At 38.0% G+C, this 22,578-nt stretch overlaps 1 protein-coding gene and 1 long non-coding RNA gene across 4 annotated transcripts in view; one reads left to right on the top strand and one right to left on the bottom strand.

Moving 5' to 3' along the window:
• The window catches only part of LOC144616924 (uncharacterized), a 28,183-nt gene extending 23,167 nt beyond the window's left edge, over positions 1–5,016 (top strand). The window contains exon 6 of one of the 3 annotated variants that reach the window (XR_013556804.2): positions 4,792–5,007. Coding sequence is in view for 1 of the 3 variants with exons in the window: in XM_078449957.2 (XP_078306083.2) it covers positions 4,792–4,911 (120 nt within the window). In the remaining 2 variants the exon portion in view is untranslated. Of the gene's footprint in view, positions 1–4,791 lie in introns of all 3 variants that reach the window. The other 2 variants (XR_013556803.2, XM_078449957.2) reach the window with 2 other exon arrangements.
• LOC132694560 (uncharacterized) overlaps positions 1–22,249 on the bottom strand; it is a 52,229-nt gene extending 29,980 nt beyond the window's left edge. The window contains exon 1 of the long non-coding RNA XR_009617364.3: positions 22,043–22,249. This is a non-coding gene — a long non-coding RNA (uncharacterized LOC132694560). The remainder of the gene's footprint in view (positions 1–22,042) is intronic.
• Between the last annotated feature and the right edge of the window lie 329 nt (positions 22,250–22,578).

Below are 22,578 nucleotides of genomic sequence, written 5' to 3'. Positions count from 1 at the left end.
CTGTGAGGATTCATTTTAACATGGCAAGTAGGCTGGGCCACTGGTGCCCAGATACTTGTTCAGGCAGTCTTCTGGATGCTTTTGTGAATGTGTTTTTTGGGATGAAACTAACATTTAAATCTGTAGACTTTGAGTAACACAGATTACCCGCCATAATGTGGGCGGGTCTCATCTGATCAGTTGGAGGCCTTAATAAGACAGAGATTTATATATACATATAAATAAATATATTTATGTATATATTTGAAGATATAGACATAGATACAGATATAGATATAGATTATATAGATATAGATCTGTTTCTTTGGAGAATCCTAATATACTCACTTAATCCTTATAATTGGTAGATTTATTATCACATTTTCATACAGTGAAACTAAGGATCAAAGAGATTAAATAATATTCCCAAGATCATACAGGTAATATGTGGCAGGGCAGGCATTTGAAACTATGCTATTGCCAAAGTCAGTATTCTAACTATTATGCTATATGTTTGTTCTACAATTTGTTCTAATATGCTATACTATTCTATATATTACAATACAAGATCAGATAATCCTCACTAGAACTTGGAAGTACATCCAAAGATCCTGTGGTACCTTACCCTCCAGAATAGTTTTTGAGTTACATGATGCAACTCACATGCTTTTTGGTGTGAAGTGATTAAATGGTAATATCAGAGATCCTGTTGCCTGGAAAATGTTTAATAGTGTTGCTCAGGAAATACCACAACACTTGGCTAATGGGGGATCCATTTTCAGTTTGGACTCCAAGCAGAAAGAAACTCTCCCCAAAGGTTTTAATTGTTCAGCTTTGAAAAAACACTTATTATCAGACTATATGAGAGTATATTACAGATTATATTATACTAACCATACTAAATATTATAATAAAATAAAATTTGTCTTCAATTTTGCCACTCCAAAAAAACAAACATTATATTTTATAGCTTTCTTTTCAGTGTGCTTTTATAAGCATTTTTCACAAGTTATAGTGATAGTTGAGTTATAATTATGTTATGTTTATAATTAGTTATATTTCTTTAATCAAAAAAAAGTATTTTATTTTATTTTTTATTTTTTAACGTTTATTTATTTTTGAGACAGAGAGAGACAGAGCATGAATGGGGGAGGGGCAGAGAGAGAGGGAGACACAGAATCCTAAGCAGGCTCCAGGCTCTGAGCCATCAGCCCAGAGCCCGACGCAGGGCTTGAACTCACAGACTGCGAGATTGTGACCTGAGCTGAAGTTGGACGCTTAACCGGCTGAGCCACCCAGACGCCCCTCCCCAAAAAAAGTATTTTAACAGAGGGAAGAAAAGTGCTCCTCTTTTCCTGATTTTCAGAAGGAAATTCCAAGGCAAAGAAGAAAAAGTAGGTGTTGAAACTTGAATACTCTGTGTAACCAGTATCTAGGGATTAAAAAAAAAGAATTCATCTGACCTACTAGATCATTGTCTTTGATTCAGTTCTCATAATTAGAACTTGATTTACACTGGGAGTGGGAAAAGAGCAGTCAAGAAACCCCAGGAACAATACCTGCTCTCCCGGCCGTGGAGAACATCTTCTCTAAACTTAAATTTCAGCCATCTATGTATGCTTCACAGCCAATCCAGTAACCTGCTGATTTCCATAAAGCACCCTAACAGTAACCAGGAGGATGGACTAAACTCAAAAGTTTCTGTGAAATAGAAAAGACAAATTAACATAAAAGTGTGATGCTGGAAAGGCATAAAAAGCATAGAGGATTATCACAGAAGGATGTAATCCTTTTGTTCTTCCAGCGACAAAAATGAATGGATAAATGAGCCTGCACTCTCTGGCCACTGGGAGCCAGGATTTGATAGCTTGTATATTGTACTGTGTCATGCGGCCGTCTGTTCTGATCCTATGAAAATTGGGAGTTCCTTGGGAAAACATTAATTTTTACAACATCCTAAGACTTCTTGCAAAATAGTTTAACATTGGTTTGAGACACCGAAGGCCCACATATGGGAGTGATGAGTGCCTCCCACGGGAGCGCTCAGTGAAGCTAGCATTGAGCCATGGGGAGTGGTATTAGGTCGGTCAGAATCTGACATCTTCACTAATGACCTGGAGGAGGGAGTCAATGGCTCATTCATGAAATCCACAGATGAAGTGAAATGACGGATTGGATGCAAGAAAGCAATTAGTGATGTTGGTAATAGGAGATGCATCTTATAGAAATGCTCACTCATCCTTTACACAGAAAATCACCATCACAATCAGTCCTGAAAGTGCAGCTGCCAGCAGAGGCCTGGAGGGGAGGCGGGGGGAAAGATTAGACAGGAGATGGGAAGCTGAACCAGCACCGAGTGTCTTTCTGGAAAGATTTCACGATGGCTGGCCAGTGTTCACATGCTTCCCATGGCTCTTGACACCAAGCCAGGGTCTCTGAAGTCAATTCTGCTTCTGTATGGTGGCCAGTCTGTCCCCTGACTTCTACCTGTAGCTGGAAAACATGGTTCCAGATGGGCTTCCCATTACTGCTCTGTGCAAGAAGAAGTTGACAATGACCAACACTTAACTGTTTGGGGGCCAGTATCTTGGCCAAGGCAGGAGATGTGGGTCCAGCATCAGTATGAAAGACTGGGTCGTGTTCCAGTTTGGATCAGAAAATGTTGTTGGGGCTCCTGGGTGGCTAAGTCGGTTTAGCCTCAGACTTCGGCTCAGGTCATGATCTTGTGGTTTGTGGGTTCGAGCCTCGCGTCGGGCTCTGTGCTGACAGCTCAGAGCCTAGAGCCTGCTTTGGGTCTGTGTCTCCCCTTCTTTCTGCCTATCCCATGCTCATGTTCTGTCTCTCTCTGTCTCTCAATAATAAATAAACGTTAAAAATTTTTAAGAAAAGAAAAGAAAATGTTGTTTTTATCTCTGGCTCATATCTCCATTCTGAGGTGGGTGGGTGTTCTATTTACAGTCCTGCCGCCCATGTCATCTGCTGCTTCTGTCACCTCATGGCTTGGCCACTGGACCTGCTGAGGCTTTCAAGGCCGTAGCAATTTGAGTTCATTTTATGGGCATGCATGTACCCCCCTTCATTGTCCTGTCACCTGAGGCACTGTGTGGGACTGAAGAATATAAGTGCCTGCCTGTGAAAACCTACGATTTCCTCGAAAAAAAAAATTTTTTTTTAACGTTTATTTATTTTTGAGACAGAGAGAGACAGAGCATGAATGGGGGATGGTCACAGAGAGAGGGAGACACAGAATCTGAAACAGGCTCCAGGCTCCGAGCTGTCAGCACAGAGCCCGACGCAGGGCTTGAACCCACAGACCGTGAGATCATGACCTGAGCCGAAGTCAGACACTTAACCGACCAAGCCACCCAGGCGCCCCCGATTTCCTCGTTTTAATGATCTGTTTCCTCCATCTCAGAAGAATCCACCTCTCTTCCCAGGGTCTGGCTGCATTGCTCCCAGCCCCTCTCTCCTTTGCTGTCTTGAGCATGAGCTTAACACAGGCTTCTGGCCTTCCCCTGAGGTAAAGGGAACTCAGGCACCCTGGACTAATAACCTTTATTTCCATCTTTACCGACAGTCCTGTTCCTTGTAGGGCAATAAGACACAGTCAGTTTCTCTATCATATCACAACATCATATAAGTTAACCTCAATTAGGATTTTAAACCCTGAAAATAGAAGTTGTTTCCTCATGAAAGCCAAAAAGTTCATTAAAAGAGACTCTTCCAGGGGTGTCTGGGTGGCTCAGTCAGTTGAGCATCTGACTTGGACTCAGGTCATGATCTCATGGTTCATGAGTTTGAGCGCCACATCTGACTCTCTGCTGTCAGCACGGAGCTCCCTTCAGATCCTCTCTGGACCTCCTCCACTCGCTCTCTTTCTCTCAAAAACAAACATTTTTTTTAAAAGAGACTTTTCCAACATTATTTTTTAGGCCTTCCAGAGAACTTATTTTAAGTTTATAGTTATTTATTATTTGGAATAGTTTCAGATTACTGGGTGAACCTGGAAGTAAACTATTACAAGATCGTTGGATTACCAAAGAAGAAGTAGCAGTGGTAGGCAGAATTGTCCCAATTCAATGCATTTTTAAATCAGAAAGTATCCACTGGGCTGTGGTACTGGACAAGGGATCCTGAATGTAGACTTCTCCAGAGTTATTGCTTATTGTTACAAAACTGCCCTGGGGAACCAAAATCCCCCTGGTAGCCCCTCACCTCGCTCTAGTCCTGATCTTCCTACCCTGAATCTGTCTTTAGCACACATGGTTGAGGATGCATTTCCCATCTTGTCTTGTAACATAAAAAAGCCCAGTTTCAAGGCACGGCCCTCTGAGAATGCAGCGTTGTGGATGGTGATCAGCATGAAGTTAGACAGTCTGGCCCAGCTTTAATGGACTTAACTGGGGAAGGACCTTCTCCTAGTTCGAAGCCATTACTGGAGCCAGAACCATTGCTTGTCAAAACATGACTGGATGCCCGCATCCAGCTTTCAAGTGAAAAGATCTGACATTGTCTCACCCCTGCAGCCTTTGCTTCTGTCGTTCATGACTTGAAGCCTCCACTCTGGCCAGACCGGAGCCCAGCTCTTCTGATTCCTACTCCAGGGGTCTTTCCCTTCCAGCCATTACAGCGGCTGCTGCTGAGACTACATTTAATGTCACCCTCAATTAACCTGACAGGATACAGTCTCCCAAACCCCTCCTGGGACTGAGAGAAAAGAAGAGGCTTAGGGTGGGAAACGGAAAAGGCTTTTATGTTCCTGGCTCTTTTGCAGGCAAATCTCTCAGAAAATTGCTGTTTTATTGTTTCCAGGCACTGAGCTCACATTACACCAACCGAAGCCTAGAAAGCTCTGTCAGCCCATCCATCAGCCTTTACAGGGTGAAGACCTCTGAGAAACATGGAAACCACTCAACAAGTTGGAAATGTTAATGACATGGTCCAAGTAAACACCTTCCAAACTTCTTTCAGATACAATAAACTCTACTGCAACAGAAACAAACAGAAAGGGTGTGTGTGTGTGTGTGTGTCTGTGTCTGTGTCTGTGTGTCTGTGTGTGTTTGTACATACAGGATAGTGTCACAGCCAAATGCATGGGGAAATTCCCAAAGGAAATTAAGATGTAGTTCCTGTCAACCTTTCTCAGAAAGTTTTTTTTTCTTTCTGGAGGTTGGACTATATGCAATCCAGAATCATTATAATCTTTACTGAAGCAATGGGGTGTTGGATATTTCCCCCTGTACAAATGAGTTTTATTACTTAATTACTTGCTTTTTATCCATACAACCGAGTAACATTTGTTTTCCAGAAAACGATATTGATAATGTACCCGAAAGATAAGGAAGGAAGGAACCCTGCCAGCTTGTTCAGTCCTGTTTTAATTTTAAGAATATGTTAGGTATATTTTATAAATTCTCTAATGGATTATGAACTATTATTTTACCGAATTATGTTAATCACTACAAGAGAAATGGTTGACAGATTAAGCAAATAAAAATACAGGACACCCATTTAATTGTAATTTTCAGATAAGTAAATAATTTTTAGTATAGTAAATACTGCATGGGGCATACCTATAGTAAAAAAAAAATCATCTGAAATAAGAATTTAACTGGCCACACTGTATTTTATCTGGTAATCCTACCAAGAGACCAGTTTCACCTGAAATGCTTCTAGTGTATGTTTTACATCAGTTTGCATCAAATATCTTGGCTTGCCCTTTAGAAACTAACCACTCCTTGACAATTGATCTAACCACTTGGATGTCAGCAAGGAAAATATTTAAGAAGGAGCTGAAAAACACAGTGAAAGCCGACTCTGTTGTCATTGCTTTTCCAGGTTGTCATAGTCTATTTGCTGTTCTTTATTCTTCATTCTATTTTTATAATAATGCATCTCAATAGGTTCTTTTTTCCCAGAAGGACTTCTTGACCACAGTACATTTCTCAATCATCCTAAAATAGAAACATGAACACATGTAGGACAAAATAATATGAGAAACAAGAATGTCATGCTTTTTGAAATCGACTACATTGTTGTAATTGTGTCTGAATATTTGGGTTTTTTTTAAACTAAGATTTCTAAATTAGGCAAATGACATTGTTTCATTTAATGTCAAGGAGGATGCCTTGAATTTGATTTTTTTAATTTGATTTTTAAGTGCTTTTATAACTCTTAATTTATTTTATTTTAATTCCAATAAAGTTAACACATAGTGTTATGTTAGTTTCAGACGTACAATATAGTGATTCAACAATTTCAGAATGCTTTTATAACTCTTTTAAGAAGTTTTCTGGGACACCTGGGTGGCTCTTGTCAGTTAAGTGTCCGACTTCAGTTCAGGTCATGATCTCTTGGTTCATGAGTTCAAGCCCCACATCATCGGGCTCTGTGCTGACAGCTCGGAGCCTGGAGCCTGCTTCGGATTCTGTGTCACCTTCTCTCTCTGCCCCTCCACAACTTGTGCTCTGTGTCTCTATGCCTCTCAAAAAATAAATAAATGTAAAAAAAAATTTTTTTTAAAGAAATTAGTATTTCTAGTTTTCTGAGAAGAAAATAATTTTTTTACTTATAAAATTACTATTTTTAAGACCATCTTCCAACATGTTGTTGAGAGTATCATGTTTGTTCAGTTAAAATTGTGGTAGTTGGGGCTATATCACTCTTGATTAAAGTTGATCAAAACAAGGTATAAGGGATCCTAAAACTTACCCCAAAAATAGCATTAATGGGCACCTGGGTGACTCAGTTGGTTAAGCATCAGACTTCAGGTCAGGTCATGATCTCACAGTTTGTGAGTTTGAGACCTGCATTGGGCTCCGTGCTGGCAGTGCAAAGCTTGCTTGGGATTCTCGCCCTCTCCTCCCTCTCTGACCCTCTTCTGCTCATGCTTTCTCTCTCTCTCTCTCAAAATAAATAAATAAACTTAAAAAAAATTTTTTTTTTAAGGATTCAAAGATTTTTTTCTTACTAGTTCCAATTACTCAACAAAAATAGTGGCCCTCTAATAGTGATTCTTAAAGGAAGGATGCATATATTTGTCATTAAAAATTTTTTTTTAATTTATTTTGAGAGGGAGAGAAAGAACACAAGCAGGGGATGGGGCAGAGAGCGGGGGCAGCAGGGGAGATAGAAAGAATCCCATGCAGGCTCCTCACTGTCAGCGCAGAGCCCAATGCAGGGCTTGAACTCATAAACTGTGATATCATGACCTGAGCAGAAACCAAGAATCAGAAGCTTAATTGACTGAGCCACGCAGGCACCCCGATATTTGTCATTTTTAAAAGTTTCCCTGTTATCACACAAATATTACTTGTGGTAAAAACTTCTTCAAAAATTCAATTTGAGTTAATTCTAAATAATATATCTTCATTAATTCATAAATTATATTGAGCTATCTATAATAATGACATTTTTTTATATCATAATTGGCTGAATATCTGCAGTTTTTCATATGGTGCAAATAAAATTTTAAAAACTAACTTTATTGAGATATTTTACTATAAAATGCATCCATTTTAAGAGTACAGTCTCCTCGATAAATGGTGTTGGGAAAACTGGACAACCACACAAAAGAATGAAATTGGACCACTAATCTTATGCCATACATAAAAATTAACTCAAAATGTATTAAAGACTTGAACGTAAGACTTGAATGTAAGACTTGGAACCATAAAACTGCTAGAAGAAAACATAAAGTCTAGGCTCTTTGGCATGTCTTGGCAATGATATTTTGGATTTGACACCAAAAGCAAAGACAACAAAAGCAAAAATAAACAAGTGGAACCACATCAAACTAAAGAACTTCTGCACAGCAAAGGAAGCCATTAATTAAACTAAAAGGTAAACCTATCAAATAGGTGAAAATATTTGTAAATAATATATCTGATAAGGGGTTAATATTCAAAATACATAAAGAATTCATATAACTCAGTAGCAAAAATTGAAACAATCTGATTGAAAAATGAGCAGAGCATCTGAATATATATTTTTCCAAAGAAGACATACAGATGGCCAACAGGTACATGAAAAAATACTCAACACCACTAATCATCAGGAAAATGCAAATCAAAACCACAATGAGATATCACCTCACACCTGTTAGAATGGCTGTTGTACACACACACACACACACACGTTGGAGATGATGTGGAGAAGAGGAAACCCTCATATACTGGTGGTAGGAATGTAATTTGGTGCAGACCCTATGGAAAACAGTGTGGAATTTCCTCAAAAAATTAAAAATAGAACTGCTTTATGATCCAGCAATTCCACTTCTGGATATTTATCTGAAGTAAACAAAAACACTAATTCAAAAACATACGTGTGCCCCTATGTTTGTTGCAGCATAACTGCAACTAAATAAAAATAACTAAAAATAGAACAAATAACTAAAATAGAACTATTTAGTTCTATAACTAAATAGTTACTATTACTAACTAATAATAGAACTAAAAATAGAACTAACTAAAATAACTAAAAATAACTAAAAATAGAATAACTAAAAATAGAACAAATCGAGTGTCCATTGATGGGTGAATGGATTCTTAAAATATGGTGTACGTATATACAATGATTGCCAGTAACTTGTTCTGCGGGTGTTCTGCAAGACAAGCAAACATTTCTAATAAATTTTAATTTGATAAACAAGCAATGTCTTGCAATATGAGTAGTTCATGACGCCGAATGTCATATGATCACAACTGAGCCAATAGTTCTTCTCTACTCCCCCTGCCCTGCGTGATTGTGGGTGATCATCTCCCATGGCAATGGTTGGTCTCAGGCCGCGGTGTTTGGTGGAAATCAGTGGTTTTTCAGAACATTGGAAGGTGCCCACAACTGGCACTAGTATATTTTTTGTCACTTCAAAGCACCTATGGACAGTTTTCTGCTTTTCCATACAAGAGTAAGCTTAGGAATGCTTTGCTTCATTCTAGGTCAAGCTGCCTGCAAATATAGACCCTTTCCTCTGATGCCTTATTGCCAGTTACATTAAATACAGTATATGACAAGAGTTCATTAATACTGTACTGCAGTCAACATCCATGCAAGTGTATACAATGGCCTTCATGTAGAAAATGGTTGAAAAGAAAGGCTGTAAGAAGAAGGAGATGATTAGGGTGAAAGGTAAGAAGGAAATCATTGAGAAGTATGAATGAGGTATGTGAGTAGCCAAAATTGCAAGATTTTAAAGGTCTGCATCTGCATCTCATCTGCAGAGGAGGAGGAGAAAAAGGCAGAGGAATCCCTTACTTCAAATGAAATTAGGGAGATGTGTCAAATGTGGGAAACAGTGCAAAATTTTGTAGAAAAGCACCACCCAAATAAGGCTGTAGCAGTGTGAGCGATGAATCTGTTTAATGACAATGCAATGTCACATTTCTGTGAAATCCTCAAAAGAAGGTAAAAGCAAGCGTCATTGGATAGATTCCTTGTTAAAGTTTCATGAAAAGAGAAAGATTCCATTGAGCCAATAGATAGCAGTGATTCCATTAATGATAGTGAAAGCCGTCTTACACAATAACCCTCCTTTCTCTGGTCTCCCTCACACCCGTCACAAAAGTTTTCAAAGGTAAATGCAGGTTAATTTGTTTATTTTTTCTTTATATTTTGTATTTTCTTCATTATTTTGTATTATATTACAGTATTGTAATCATTTTTATATGAATATTTTGGGGTTGTGGAACTAAGCATCAGTTTCCATTATTTCTTATGGGGAAATTCACTTTGATATACAAGTGCTTTGGATTAAAAGCATGTTTCTGGAATGAATTATGCTCACAAACCAAGTTTTTAATATATATATTACTTACTATATGATATATATATTCTATATACATACAGTGAAATATTATTCTGCTGTAAAAAATGAGATCTTGCCATTTGCAGCAACATGAATGGAAATGAAAGGTATTATGCTCAGTGAAATAAGTCAGAGAAAGACAAATACCTTATGATATCACTTATATGGGGAATCTAAAAAATAAACAAACAAGCTCAGAGGTACAGAGAACAGACTGGTAATAGCCATAGGCAGCAGGGTAGAGGGAGAGCAGAGTGGGCGAAATGGATGAGGGAAGTCAAAAAGTACAGACTTCCAGTTATAAATGAGTCATGGGGATGTAATGTACAGTACAATGACTATGGTTAATACTATATTGCATATTTGTAAGTTGCTAACAGAGCAAATTTTAAAAGTTCTCATTACAAGAAAAAAGTTCTATAACTACTTATGGTTATGGGTGTTAACAAGACTTACTGTGGTAATATTTCACAATATATGCAAATTTCAAGTCATTATATTGTATACCGGAAACTAATATAATTTTGTATGTCAATTATACTTCATTTAAAAACAGGAGGACACTTCAAAGACAAATGTATACATCTATCTAACTACCACTACAATCAAGTTATAAAACAATTTCATTACCTTAAAATTTTCTTTCTGCCCCTTTCCAGTTAATCCCTGCTTCCCACTTCCTCACCTCGGCAACCCCTGATGTACTTTTTAGTCACCTGTAGACTAGGTTTTTTATTTCTAACATTTTACATAAATTGAATAATAAAATATGTATATTTTGTGTCTAGTTTCTTTTCCCCACAACAATATGTTTAATGTTCACCAACACTGCTCCAGTTATCAGTATTTCATTCCTTTTTTATTGCTGAATGGTGATGAATTATAGGAACATACCACAATTTTGTTTACTGACTAACCTATTGATAGACATTCAGATTGCTTCCAGTTTGGGTCTATACAGAGCTGCTATAAATATTTGTGTACAGATCTTTGTGTGAATATATATTTTCATTTCAGTTAGGTAAATATCTAGGAGTAGAATTGCTCAGACATATTTTTCATAAGAAACTGTCAAACTATTTTCCAAAATGTGTACCATTTTACATTCCTATCAGCAATGCATATGTTTCACGTTCTCTATATCCTTGCCACACCTGAAAAAAAAATGCCTTAATTTCAGCCCATCTAGTGAGTATATTATAGTATCTTATTGACATTTTAGTTTGCATTTTCTGATGGCTCAGTGATTTTAAATACTTTTCCATGGGCTTGCTGTCCATTCTTAAACCTTTTGTGAAGTGTGAGTTACATTTTTTAATTGGATTGACTGTCATATTATTATAATTTCCTTGTATATTTTACAAAGGAGTACTTGATCATATGGACTTAAAATGTTTTCTTCCAGGGGCACCTGGTGGCTCAGTTGATTAAGAGTCCTCTTGACTTTGGCTGGGGTCATCATCTCAGGTCATGATCTTGGGAACTCGTGAGTTCCAGCCCATATTGGGTTCTGCATTGGCAGCATGCAGGGAGCCTGCTTGGGATTCTGTCTCCTCTCTCTCTGCCCCTACCTGATTGAGGTGCACGCATGCGCCTACTCTTCCCCCCTTCTCTCAAAAATAATTAAACTTTAAAAAATAAAATAAAATAAAATAAAATAAAATAAAATAAAATAAAATAAATTTCCTTCCAGCTTGTAATGGGACTTTCAATTTTTAATTTTTATTTTTTAATGTTTATTTTTGAGAGAGACAGAGCACGAGCAGGGGAGTGGCAGAGGGAGACACCGAATCCAAAGTAGGCTCCAGGCTCCGCACTGTCAGCACAGAGCCTAACACGGGGCTTGAACTCAGAAACTCTGAGATCATTACCGAAGCCAAAGTCCGTCACTTAACCAACTGAGCTATTAAGGTGCCCCTGGACTTGTAATTCTTTTTAATGGCATCTTCCAAAGATCAAAACTTCTTAATTTTGATGAAGTCTAATTTATCAATTTTTTTTCTTTTATGATTCATGTTTTTTGTGTTCTAAGAAATCTGTAGAACCCAAGATCACAGAGATTTTCTTTTATGTTTTCTTCTAGACTTTTATGGTTTAAACTTTATGTTTAGGCCTATGATCCATTTGGAAGTAATTTTTGCATATGGTGTAAATTAACAGTTGAGGTTCATTTTCTTTCCCTATGGATCTTCCAGCATCATCTGTTGAAAAAAAACTATCTTTTCCCATTAAATCACCTTAGCACTTTGTCAAAGATCCATCAACCTTATATATGTGGATCTATTTCTGTACTCTATTTTGTTTCACTGAGCTATATATTTATAGGCCAGTACACCACTTCATCTTTATAAACTGTTGATTTATGATGTCTTGAATTCAAGTAGTAGTATTCCTACAACTTGATCCATCTTTTTCAAAATTGTTTGATTTTTCAGGGGCACCTGGGTGCCTCAGTTGGTTGAGTGTCCGACTTCGGCTCAGGTCATGATCTCGCAGTTTGTGAGTTCGAGCCCTGCATCGGGCTCAGTGCTGACAGCTGGGAGCCTGGAGCCTGCTTCGGATTCTGTGTCTCCCTCTCTCTCTGCCCCTCCCCCACTTGTGCTCTGTCTCTCTCTATCAAAAATAAATTTAAAAATTTTTTTAAAAATTGTTTGATTTTTCTAAGTCCTTTATATTTCCATGTAAACTTTAGAATCAGTTTGTCAAACCATGCCTTCCACCAGCCCCACCCCCACCCCCTGAAAAAGTCTTCTGGCAGGTTGATTGAATTATGCTGAATCTATTTATTAATTTATGAAGAATTAATATCTTAGTCATATTGGATCTGCCAATCCATGAACATGATATATATCTCCATTTATTTAAGTCTTTAATTTTTCTCAGCAATGTTTTCTTTCCTTTCTTTCTTTCTTTTTTTTTTTTTGGTTTGTTTCTTGTTTTTTGTTTCTTTGTTTTCACAGATCGGGAATATATTGTTTGGAATTTATTCCATGTATTTCATGGTTTTTGATGTCATTGAAACTGTTATTTTTCTTTTTAATTTACTTTCTCAAAAATTTTTTTTTAGAGTGTGTGTGTGCATATAAATGGTGGGGGGGGGGGGTGCAGAAGGAGAGGGAGAGAGACTATTAAGCAGACTCCACACCCAGCACAGAGCCTGTGTCAACTCTGAGATCCTGACCTGAGCCAAAATCAAGAGTCAGATGTCCAATCAACTGAACCACCAAGGCGCCCCAGCTTTCTCAATTTTTTATTGCTAGTGCTTAGAAATAATTGTTTTTTAATTTGGCTCTGTATAATGTGATCTTCTAAAATTCAGTTATTTCTAGTAGCTTTTCCTAAGTTCCTAAGAATTTCCTATATACCAAACCACATAATCTGCTAATAAAGACACTTTCAGTTCTTCCTTTCCAATGCGTATTTATGTCATTTCTTTTTGTTACCTTATTACACTAGAAAGGACAATGTTAAGTAGAAGCCATGAGAGAAATAACATCCATAAATTGTGCCCAATCTTAGGAAGGAAATAGTCAATCATTAATCACTGAATATACTTATCAGAGTTTTTCTGTAGGTACCTTTATCAGGGGAGGTGGTTCCCTTCTATTCCTAGTTCACTGAGAGTTTCTTATCTTTGAAGGATCATTTTTTCCTTCTATGTTAATCTAGTGAATCATATTAATCCAGTGATTGAGATCTAATGTTAAACCCTCCTCACATTCTGGTTATGATATTTTACTTTTTAATATATAGATCAAGTTGACTTAAAATATTTTATTTGGTATTTCTGTATCTGTGTACATGTGGGATATTGGTCACTAGTTTTTTTTTTTCCATGTACTGTCTTTGTCTGATTTTGGTAATAGCATACTTCTGGATTTAGAGAAGAGTCGAGAACTGTCCCTTCCTCTTCTATTTTCTGAAAGATTTTTTTACAGTGTTGCTGTTATGTCTTCCATAAGTGTTTGATAGAGTTTACTACTAAAGTTCTGTGGGCCTAGAGTATTCGTTACGGAAATGTTTTTAATTGTAAATTCAGTTCCATTAATTCAATTTATTTTAATCTATTTTATTGATTTCTGTTATTGTCTTTATTATTTCTTTCTATCTACTAACTTAGGGCTTAATTTGCTTCTGGGCTTGGCTGAGAAGTTCTTTTACATTTTTTTTTCAATGTTTTTATTTATTTTTGAGTGAGAGAGACAGAGACAGGGCACAGTGGGAGAGGGGCAGAGAGAGAAGGAGACAGAATCTAAAGCACGCTCCAGGCTCCAAGCTGTCAGCACAGAGCCTGATCTGGGGCTGGAAACCATGAACTGCAAAATCATGACCTGAACCAAACGCAGACGCTTAACGACTGAGCCACCCAGGCACCCCTGGCTGAGAAGTTCTTAGGGCAGGATAGAAGAAAAAGCTCAGTCTTCATTTTAGGAGATTTCTTAAGGTAAGGGTTAATGCAAGCAAGATGAGATTTTGAGTGAAGGAAGTGTTATTTGAGTCACAAGACATCCTGAGTTTGCAGTTGCATAACTAGTAAAGATGGTCGTCGTTCTTACAACCTCCCTTTTAGCTACCCTGTGACTAGTCCAGAGGTTGGCCATAAAAGCAAGTGCGGTGCAGATCTATACCGCTATCATGATCTAGAGGTGATTTTATCATCTCAAAATAAGAGTTCAGGGATAGAACAGAATCTGGCCTTGTTTTTCCTTTTGTCAAATGACCGTGGCTGCATGGCAGCACTTAAAACTCTGGAAATCCATACTACACAAGTGTAATACACATGAAGAGTAAGAGCAGGAGGGTGATTCGCCTTTATAGAATGCTTTGAAGATACAATCTCAGAGCAGTGAACCCAAGAACACTTCTCTCAGCGTCCATTTGGTCTTACCTTGGAGATCTGGACACATCTCCTTTAGTTTAGAAATGGATTGTTCTACTTGACCAATGCATCAGAAATTGTTAGCAATGGCACAAACACTGCCTGGATTACCTAATAGGAAGTCAAAAGCAATTATACTATCAATTACTATCTTTTAGTTGTAGAAGCATCTCTTATAACTTTGGCCAAATTGAATAATAATATATTTATCATATTTTCCCAGTTGTATTACCCTCACTATAGGATGGTGTGCATAACAAGTGGGCAAATCTTGAGTATAATTTACCCTTCATTTTGTAAGTTACTGGATACATTCTTCAATGAACTATGGTTCATAGAAGGTAAAAGGATCTGGAATATATCAAAGTCTCCAAAAATTACCCCACAGTCATAAATCAGATTTGTGTGTGGTGAACAAGTAAAAGCTATTGTCCACAGAAGAAATAATATTCTAGAAGGGTCTAGGGACTGTTGAGGTTATATGTTTATTTATAATGACAAAAATTTGCCAGTTGTAGTCTGTTGATAAAGGAAGAGTTCTTGGTGAAGTTGAAAAACTATCTGAGGTTAGCAAGTGAAGAAAAGACAATCCAAATATTTATTCCAATATTAATTACTTCTGTGTTGTCTCTGTCCCCAGGGACAGTGCTGTAATTATTTTTTCAGTATTTTGCTGTTTGAAGTCAGGGTCCAGTGTTTATATGATTGGAAGGTAGGGTTAATAATATGGGAGTCAGGGGTGTTTGAAGGTAGTTAGAGGTGCTTATCAATGAGGTATTTGATTGATTTTGAGGGAGATGAGTAAACATAGTAGTAGGACTTATCATCAACAGTGTTAACACTTATAGTCAAAACTATGAGTTTGCCCTTAATTGTTAATGATAATTCTAAAAAGTATAAGAGAAAAAATAAATGTCAGGTGCCACCTTACTTAATTTGCAAAGCCTTGTTTCATTTTGTTCAAAGAACATCTCAAAATCTTTGGCAAAATCTGGCAGGTATTTTGGGGAAGCAATTTCCAAGTCCAGTCCTTGCTTATTAACAAAATTCATTAGCTAAGTTCTAGTTCCAGCTTAAGGAAGGCCATGCATAAAAATGAGGGGAATGCAGCTAAAGCAATTGCCTGTGGACCTATCCAGAATTTTGTCAGAAGGAATTGAAAAGATGCTTTTCTTTCCTATAGATTTCCCCTTTCTTTGTTTAGAAACTAGATCAATTCAATTCCATCTTTACTGAAAATGCAAGGAGATGGCCCCAGTGAATAAGCTTTGTCTCTTATCTTATGTTTTCTGTTTTGTTCTAGGGAATCAGGAAGAGCCAGAGCCTCTTCTAAGCCTTCCACTCAACATTTTGGAGCCAGGCTTTAGCATAAGAAGAGCCTACTGTTCTAGTTGATTTAGTTCAGGGAGGCTGGGATTCTTAGTTCCTAGGAGTATTAAAAGTTGTGGGAAATTTTTGTCTTTTCTCTCAGGACTTGGAAGAATCCTTTTTCTTATAATGTACCTGGTTCTCATCCTATTTTGGTGGACTATTTTTGGAGGAACTTGTACTTTGGGGATGGGAGCAGAGGGGAAGGATGTGCCAGGATGGAGGGCTTTGGGGGGAAGAGAAGAGAGGATCCTGGAGAGAGTGGGAAAGAGGAGGAACTGGCCATGAGAACAGGATTCAAAGGAAGCAGAATTAGGGTGGGCTGCGGGAAATGACACGATTTTATTGTAACCAAAATGTTTTAAGTTTTTCCACATTTTTCATTAGTTTTGGACCAAGAAAATCCCTTCATGAAGCTACTTTGAAGTCAGAATTTTGGTTAGAAGCTTCTTACCATGAAAAAAAGGCCAAGCTTTGAATGTTAGGAATTGTCTTGCCCTTTTGCCCTATATTATCTCTAAGGTAAACAATTTTAATCATATTAAAAGTTCACCAAAGTGGCCACTTACATTCCAAATTATCTGTAGTGCACTCCCACTGTTTTGTAAGATATGCACAAGAATTTGAGTTAAAGTGACAATACATATCAGAGGAAGACATTTGACCTGGGTGGTATTAATATGGTATGAAATGACCCTAGAAGATAAAAGCACAGGGATTGCTTTTACACCTCTTCTCTCAGGCCCTCAGTCAGAATCCCTGACTTCAGATCTGACAATTGTCAGCCTCCATAGATGGGGTTTTTGGGAAATTCTACCTCCCAAACTCTCGGGAGCACAAAGCCGGGACAGAGGGAAAGACAGAACTTGTAAGGTTTCCAGATGGTGACCCAAAAGCAAAGTTTTTTTTATGAGGGCCACTGCCTGACAAGACCTTAAAACAGTCACTCTTCATGGCCAGTATAGCGTTCACATCACTGATTTTATGTTGGAACTTGAACAGAAAGGCTGGTGAGAGTCCCCCTTTGTTCATCACGAATGTGCTGCTGCTGTTGATGTGTGATGTGATCTGGCTGGGTGTTAGGGCGGGACTAGAGTAGAGATGGCAAGCCGATGGCACTCAGTATTGCCACAACCCTTTCCCGGGCTGGTGGAATGCATTGCTAGTCACAACAGTTTGTTTTCTGCTCTATACAGTGTTCCAGATAACCACTATCAACAGGTAATATTGGTTAAATTGAGCATTTAATATGTGCCATAAACTCTTCTAAGCACTACAAAAATTAATTCCGTAATCTTCACCTCAGTGCTTTTTACAGATTATGTAACCCTGCCCAAAGTCACACAGCTAGTAAATGGTGGGTCTAGGATTCAATCCCCAGCAGTCTGACCACAGAGCTTGCGTTTTGCCACTGTATTTTCAGACCCCTGGTCAGAGTTAGCACATGAACTGTAGTCAAAGCTGATACGAGTGTGCACTGTAACACAGGTTGTTAAAATATTGAAATGTTTTTATAAGTTTTGATATAAACTTTCCTTCTGCTGCTTCCTGTTGGCCCTACCCTTGGGACCTCCTCTCCTAACCCCTAACAAGAGAATTAATGCCCAGTGCAGAGAAGTGCAGAGAAGGGGTTTCAGAAGCCATCTCAAGATGGACTTTGTTCTGGTTGGTCAGTGTTGGCCAGTGCCCATGCCTCACAAGTCACTAAATATGGAATTTTAAAAATCATCTCTAGATGTGACTCTTTTAGGTTTTGGCTCTAGGAATAAACAACATCAATATTGTTTACATACAGTATTATTTAAATGTAACATTCACACTTCATACTATGATAAAACCTTATCAAAATACAGAAACAAATACTTTAAAAAAGTAAACATAGGACAACACTTTTTAAATGAACTCTTACTATATTTTTCTAAACCCCTTTTCTTATCACTAACTAAAGTTAATTTTCCATGCTAATGTTGCTTTCCTAGTCACTTCTCAAGATGATAAAATTAGGCTTTCTGCTTAATTTGTTTTTGTACCAACCATCTGATTCCAAATCTTCAGTGGAATGAAATCTCACTTTTATGACACTTATTTCCTGTTTCTTTCTCTTTTTTTAAGGTTTATTTATTTTTGAGAGAGAGAGAGAGACAGAGTACGAGCAGGGGAGGGGCAGAGAGATTGGAAGACACAGAATCTGAAGCAGACTCCAGGCTCTGAGCTGTCAGCGCAGAGCCCGACGTGGGGCTTGAACTCATGAACTACAAGATCATGACCTGAGTCGAAGTCAGATGCTTAACCGACTGAACCACCCTATTTCCTGTTTCGAACAATTTTCCCATCCATCTCTGAGCTGTGTCTTACTGCTCAGAAGCTTCTGGTCATCTTTGAGACACCCCAGGACCAGCATCCCTTCACAGGGGTCGGTCTCACCACAGCCCCAGGAAGGTAAGCCTTGTCTTGGGGGTGAGTACTGGTCTGCTGTCGCCTGCCTGCACAAACACCCAACTCCCCTTCTGCTCCAAGTTTCTGTTTCATTTCACCACTCTGATTTTCTAGCTCCTGTATTTGAATAACCACTGGAATTTCCTCCTGTGAACTCTGGCTGCAGACCCATTCTCTGTCTCAATTCGTCCGTTCTTGTCTCTGCTGCAGGATCCGCCTCGTGGCAGCTCCTATCACTGACCAAACCAGGCCTGGACCTCATTTTTGCCAAGCCTGGTGTGGCAGAACTGGCTTTCTCTGAGCTAGTTTCTTCTGAGATGTAATTTAGATACTGTAAGCCATCCACGAAGTCAAAGCTGGGCGGGACAGCTTGGTAAATTGAATTTGAAAAGGATCAAGTTCATTCTGACATTCAAGCAACATTGTTACAAAGGAAGAGAATCACTTAACAATAATTAGGAAAACAACAAAAAATGTTTGTTGGGAATTGTTCTTCATTCCCACTTGAAAGGTAAAAAGAGATGATCTTAAATTGTAGCTAGTGAATAATATTAGATAAAATAAAAATGTAGGGAAGAGAAACTTTAGAATAAGAGACTGGACTTTCCTTCTTTAGAGGTTTCAGAATATTTGCAGTAATTTGAGACAGGCTGTCTGAAGGAAGAGCGCTGACCTCAGAAATTTCCTTCCAAAAGGAAAGCAGGTAGAAGTGGTTCCAAATCAGAAATCAGGATTAACAACCTTCAGTAGAAGTGACAGACAATGTAGAAAGTGAATCCTATACCTCCAGAGTGTGAATTTATTCAATTTCACTCAGAAATTTATAAAATTTTATAAATGTGTTACTTTCTGTTTTTTTAGGCATTGAAGGTACTTAAAATGTATACTGTAATAGAAAAAGAACAAAGTGAATTTCCCTCCTGCCACCAGGAAATCCTAAACATCCAGCTACTGGAAGTCCTGTCTTCTATTTATGAATGCATTAAAACATTTGTGTATTCCATCAATTATCAGATATCTGACTTGTTACTGTGTGCAGACAACCTGCTTAAGCTCAGAGGCAGACAGAACAGTTGCTGGTCCTGATTTTGGTAATTTAAAGCCAGTGAAAAAGGTTTACCACAGTAAAACATTTACAGAGCAGAAAAAATGTCTAAGTCCTAGTCTTCCCTAAGCCAGTTGTATTATTTAAATCTTCACATTTTCACTGTCTGAGGTGATTGTACCTATTGTGTTTACTAAGTGTATTCATATGGTTTACTCTTTACATTTTACACTTATCTTACGTATACCATTTTAGGAAGAAAACACAAGACAAAATTTATCTTCCCATTCTGTGTTTGCAAACTTTATCACTGTTTTGTTTGGGTTCTTTAAGGAGGAATTGACTGGAAAAGTGGAGTGTATGTTGGTGTTAATCCTTTTGACTTTGTTGCCTGTCATTCTTTTTAAAAAATGTGTGTGTGTGTGTGTTGTTTGAAAAATGACTCAACACACCCATAACATGTGCATAAAACATCATTGCAAAGCCTAAGGACTAATTCCTAATTTGTCGTCTTCCCAGACAATTCAATGTTTCGGAACACTTCAAGTCCACGTAGCCTCTCAATTTACATGCTGTTGATGTCATACATTTTTCTGTTCTTTTTTCAAAAAGCTTCACTGACAGATAATTTATATACCATCCAGTTCACCCTTATAAAGTATACAACTCAATAGATTTTAGTGTACTCCCAGAATTGTGCAAGTATCACCACAATATCATTTTAGGACATATTCATGCCTCTAAGAAGGAATCCTGTGCTCATTAGTAGTCCTCTCCATTCCCCCTCTCCCCAGCCCCTGGCAACCAGTAATCTACTTTCTGTCTCTATAGATTTGCAAGCATGCAGTTTCGACTAGATTTAATCACATATCACCATATTTACCATTTAAATTGCATTTTTTTTCTCCCTCTATACTTTCATCTGGAATCATTTTCATCCTGTCAGAAAAACTATCTGTTAGAATTTTCTTTTGTACTGGTTTTCCAGTGATAAACTCTTTCCGGTTTTGCTAGTAAAAGTCTTTCTTTCACCTTTACTGGGATGATCCAGATCCCAGAAAGTGGGGCTGGAATTAGCAGCGGTGGTGACTTCCAGTTCCTCTTTATTTGTAGGATGCCTTCTTCAGGGTCTCACCCCTATGTAAAGATTGGGTTACCAGGACACCTACTCTTAGGGTGGACCTTGGATTCTAAGTGTTTTATTCTTCCTGGTGCCTCCAGGGTGTCAATGATGTGCTCAGCCTCTCACTCATCCCCGAGGCAAAAAGGGTCCCAAATGCTGGGCTCACCCTTTATCTTCTCCTGGCCTGGTTCTCTACTGTTAAAAATCTGATGTTATGAAGCAAATGTTGTTTAATCTGATTGTCTACATATCCTCTGAAGGAGGATTGATTGAAATCATCTTGTTCCCTATTATAGGGAGGCAAAGTCTCTCACTTAAAAAACATTTTTTTTTAAGTTTGTTTATTTTTGAGAGAGAGAGAAAGCGTGTGGGGAAGGGGGGGGAAGGGACAGAGGGAGGGAGGGATTCACAGAATCTGAAGCAGGCTCCAGGCTCTGAGCTGTCAGCACAGAGCCCAACCGGGGGCTTGAACTCAAAACGGTGAGATCACCACCTGAGCCAAAGTCAGACCTTTAAACAACTGAGCCATCCAGGTTTGCCTCTCACTTTTTTTTTTTTTAAAATACAGATGACATTCTTGTTTTCTCCAGGATATCTGTTCACTCTCTCCTACCCTAGAGTTACAACATTAGAGCAAAGGAGCTTAAGCTCCGGACCTACAGCTTTAAAGGAAAGGAACCCAAGATTTCCTTGAAAATCCTAGGAAAGGAATATCCTTGGAAAAGCAGGTATTTTCACACCTTCCTTTTTTTTTTTTTTTTTTTTTTTTGCTAGTTTATTGTCAGCATAAACTCAGCTTCATAAGGAAATCTTAAAAAAAATGTTTTAAAAGCAGATTGAGGAAAGGGATAAATATTCATGATAAAATAGCCCAATAACTTTGCTAGTAATTCTTTTGTAACCATGGGGAAATATGAAAAATGTCCCATGAAGTAATTGTTAAAAATTTACATCATGTGATGTTAAAGGTTAAAGTTCTGGGAAGAAATATTATTAAAGTTTCTTTGAGAAGCAATTTGATCCTGGCAGTCAAATTAGAAACAGCAGAACAGCTGGGGGACTCACTGGCAACTGAGGCATTCGCTGGCATCAGGAACTGAGAAGGTTTCTAGTCTCAGTCCCACAATGCAGTGAGATGACGGTGAGCAAAATAGAGTATGGTCGTCCTAAATCTAGGTTAGGCTGATAGCCACATTCCCAGAATGAATGAATAAATGAGTGAGTGACTGACTGAATGAATGGTCAGGAATTGGGAAGCAGATATCCAAGTATTACTTAAAAGCAGGTTTTCCATAATGGAAAGAAATAGAAGTAACAAGAAAATTACTGAGAAAAAAGAAAAAAGAGGTGGAGAAAAATCATCACCACCATCACCATCTTTTATCGAAGCTATACTTCTATTGAGCATACGTACTATGTGTCAGGCAGTCTTCGAAGCTCTTGACTCAGCTCACACAATCTTCACACTTGCCCTCTGAGGTACTTTCACAGGTTAGGAAACCGGGACTCCGTCTAGTGGTGATCGGGCAGAGAGGGGCCCGTGCTCTTGTGCATTCCTTGGCTATAAACCATTGGAAGCAAAATAGAGCAATTAGTTCAGAAACAAGTATAGGTCATTGGACTGCCAAAATTTGGCTCCATCTAATGAACATAGATTAAATAAAATCCTCCTTTATTCATGAACAAGTTATCTTTAATTTGGGGGCAGACAACAAAACTCAGCATTAATTTTAGTGATGATAAATTATAGCTAAGACTATATTTGTGCCCAAATTATTGACTTTCTTTATAAATGACTCTTAATAGTAGTTTTTCTAGATTTTTCAAATGTTGTAGGCATCTTATTTGTAGAAAAACTCTAATATGGCAATTCAATTCTTGTGTGGTAATTTTCACTCATCTGGTAATATATTTGAGAACAATGAACATTCTTACGGAAACCTCCT

The sequence above is a fragment of the Panthera onca genome, chromosome B4, assembly GCF_046562875.1.
Source record: "Panthera onca isolate mPanOnc1 chromosome B4, mPanOnc1 haplotype 2, whole genome shotgun sequence".
Taxonomy (NCBI): domain Eukaryota; kingdom Metazoa; phylum Chordata; class Mammalia; order Carnivora; family Felidae; genus Panthera; species Panthera onca.
This window is presented reverse-complemented; position numbering and strand designations above follow the sequence as displayed.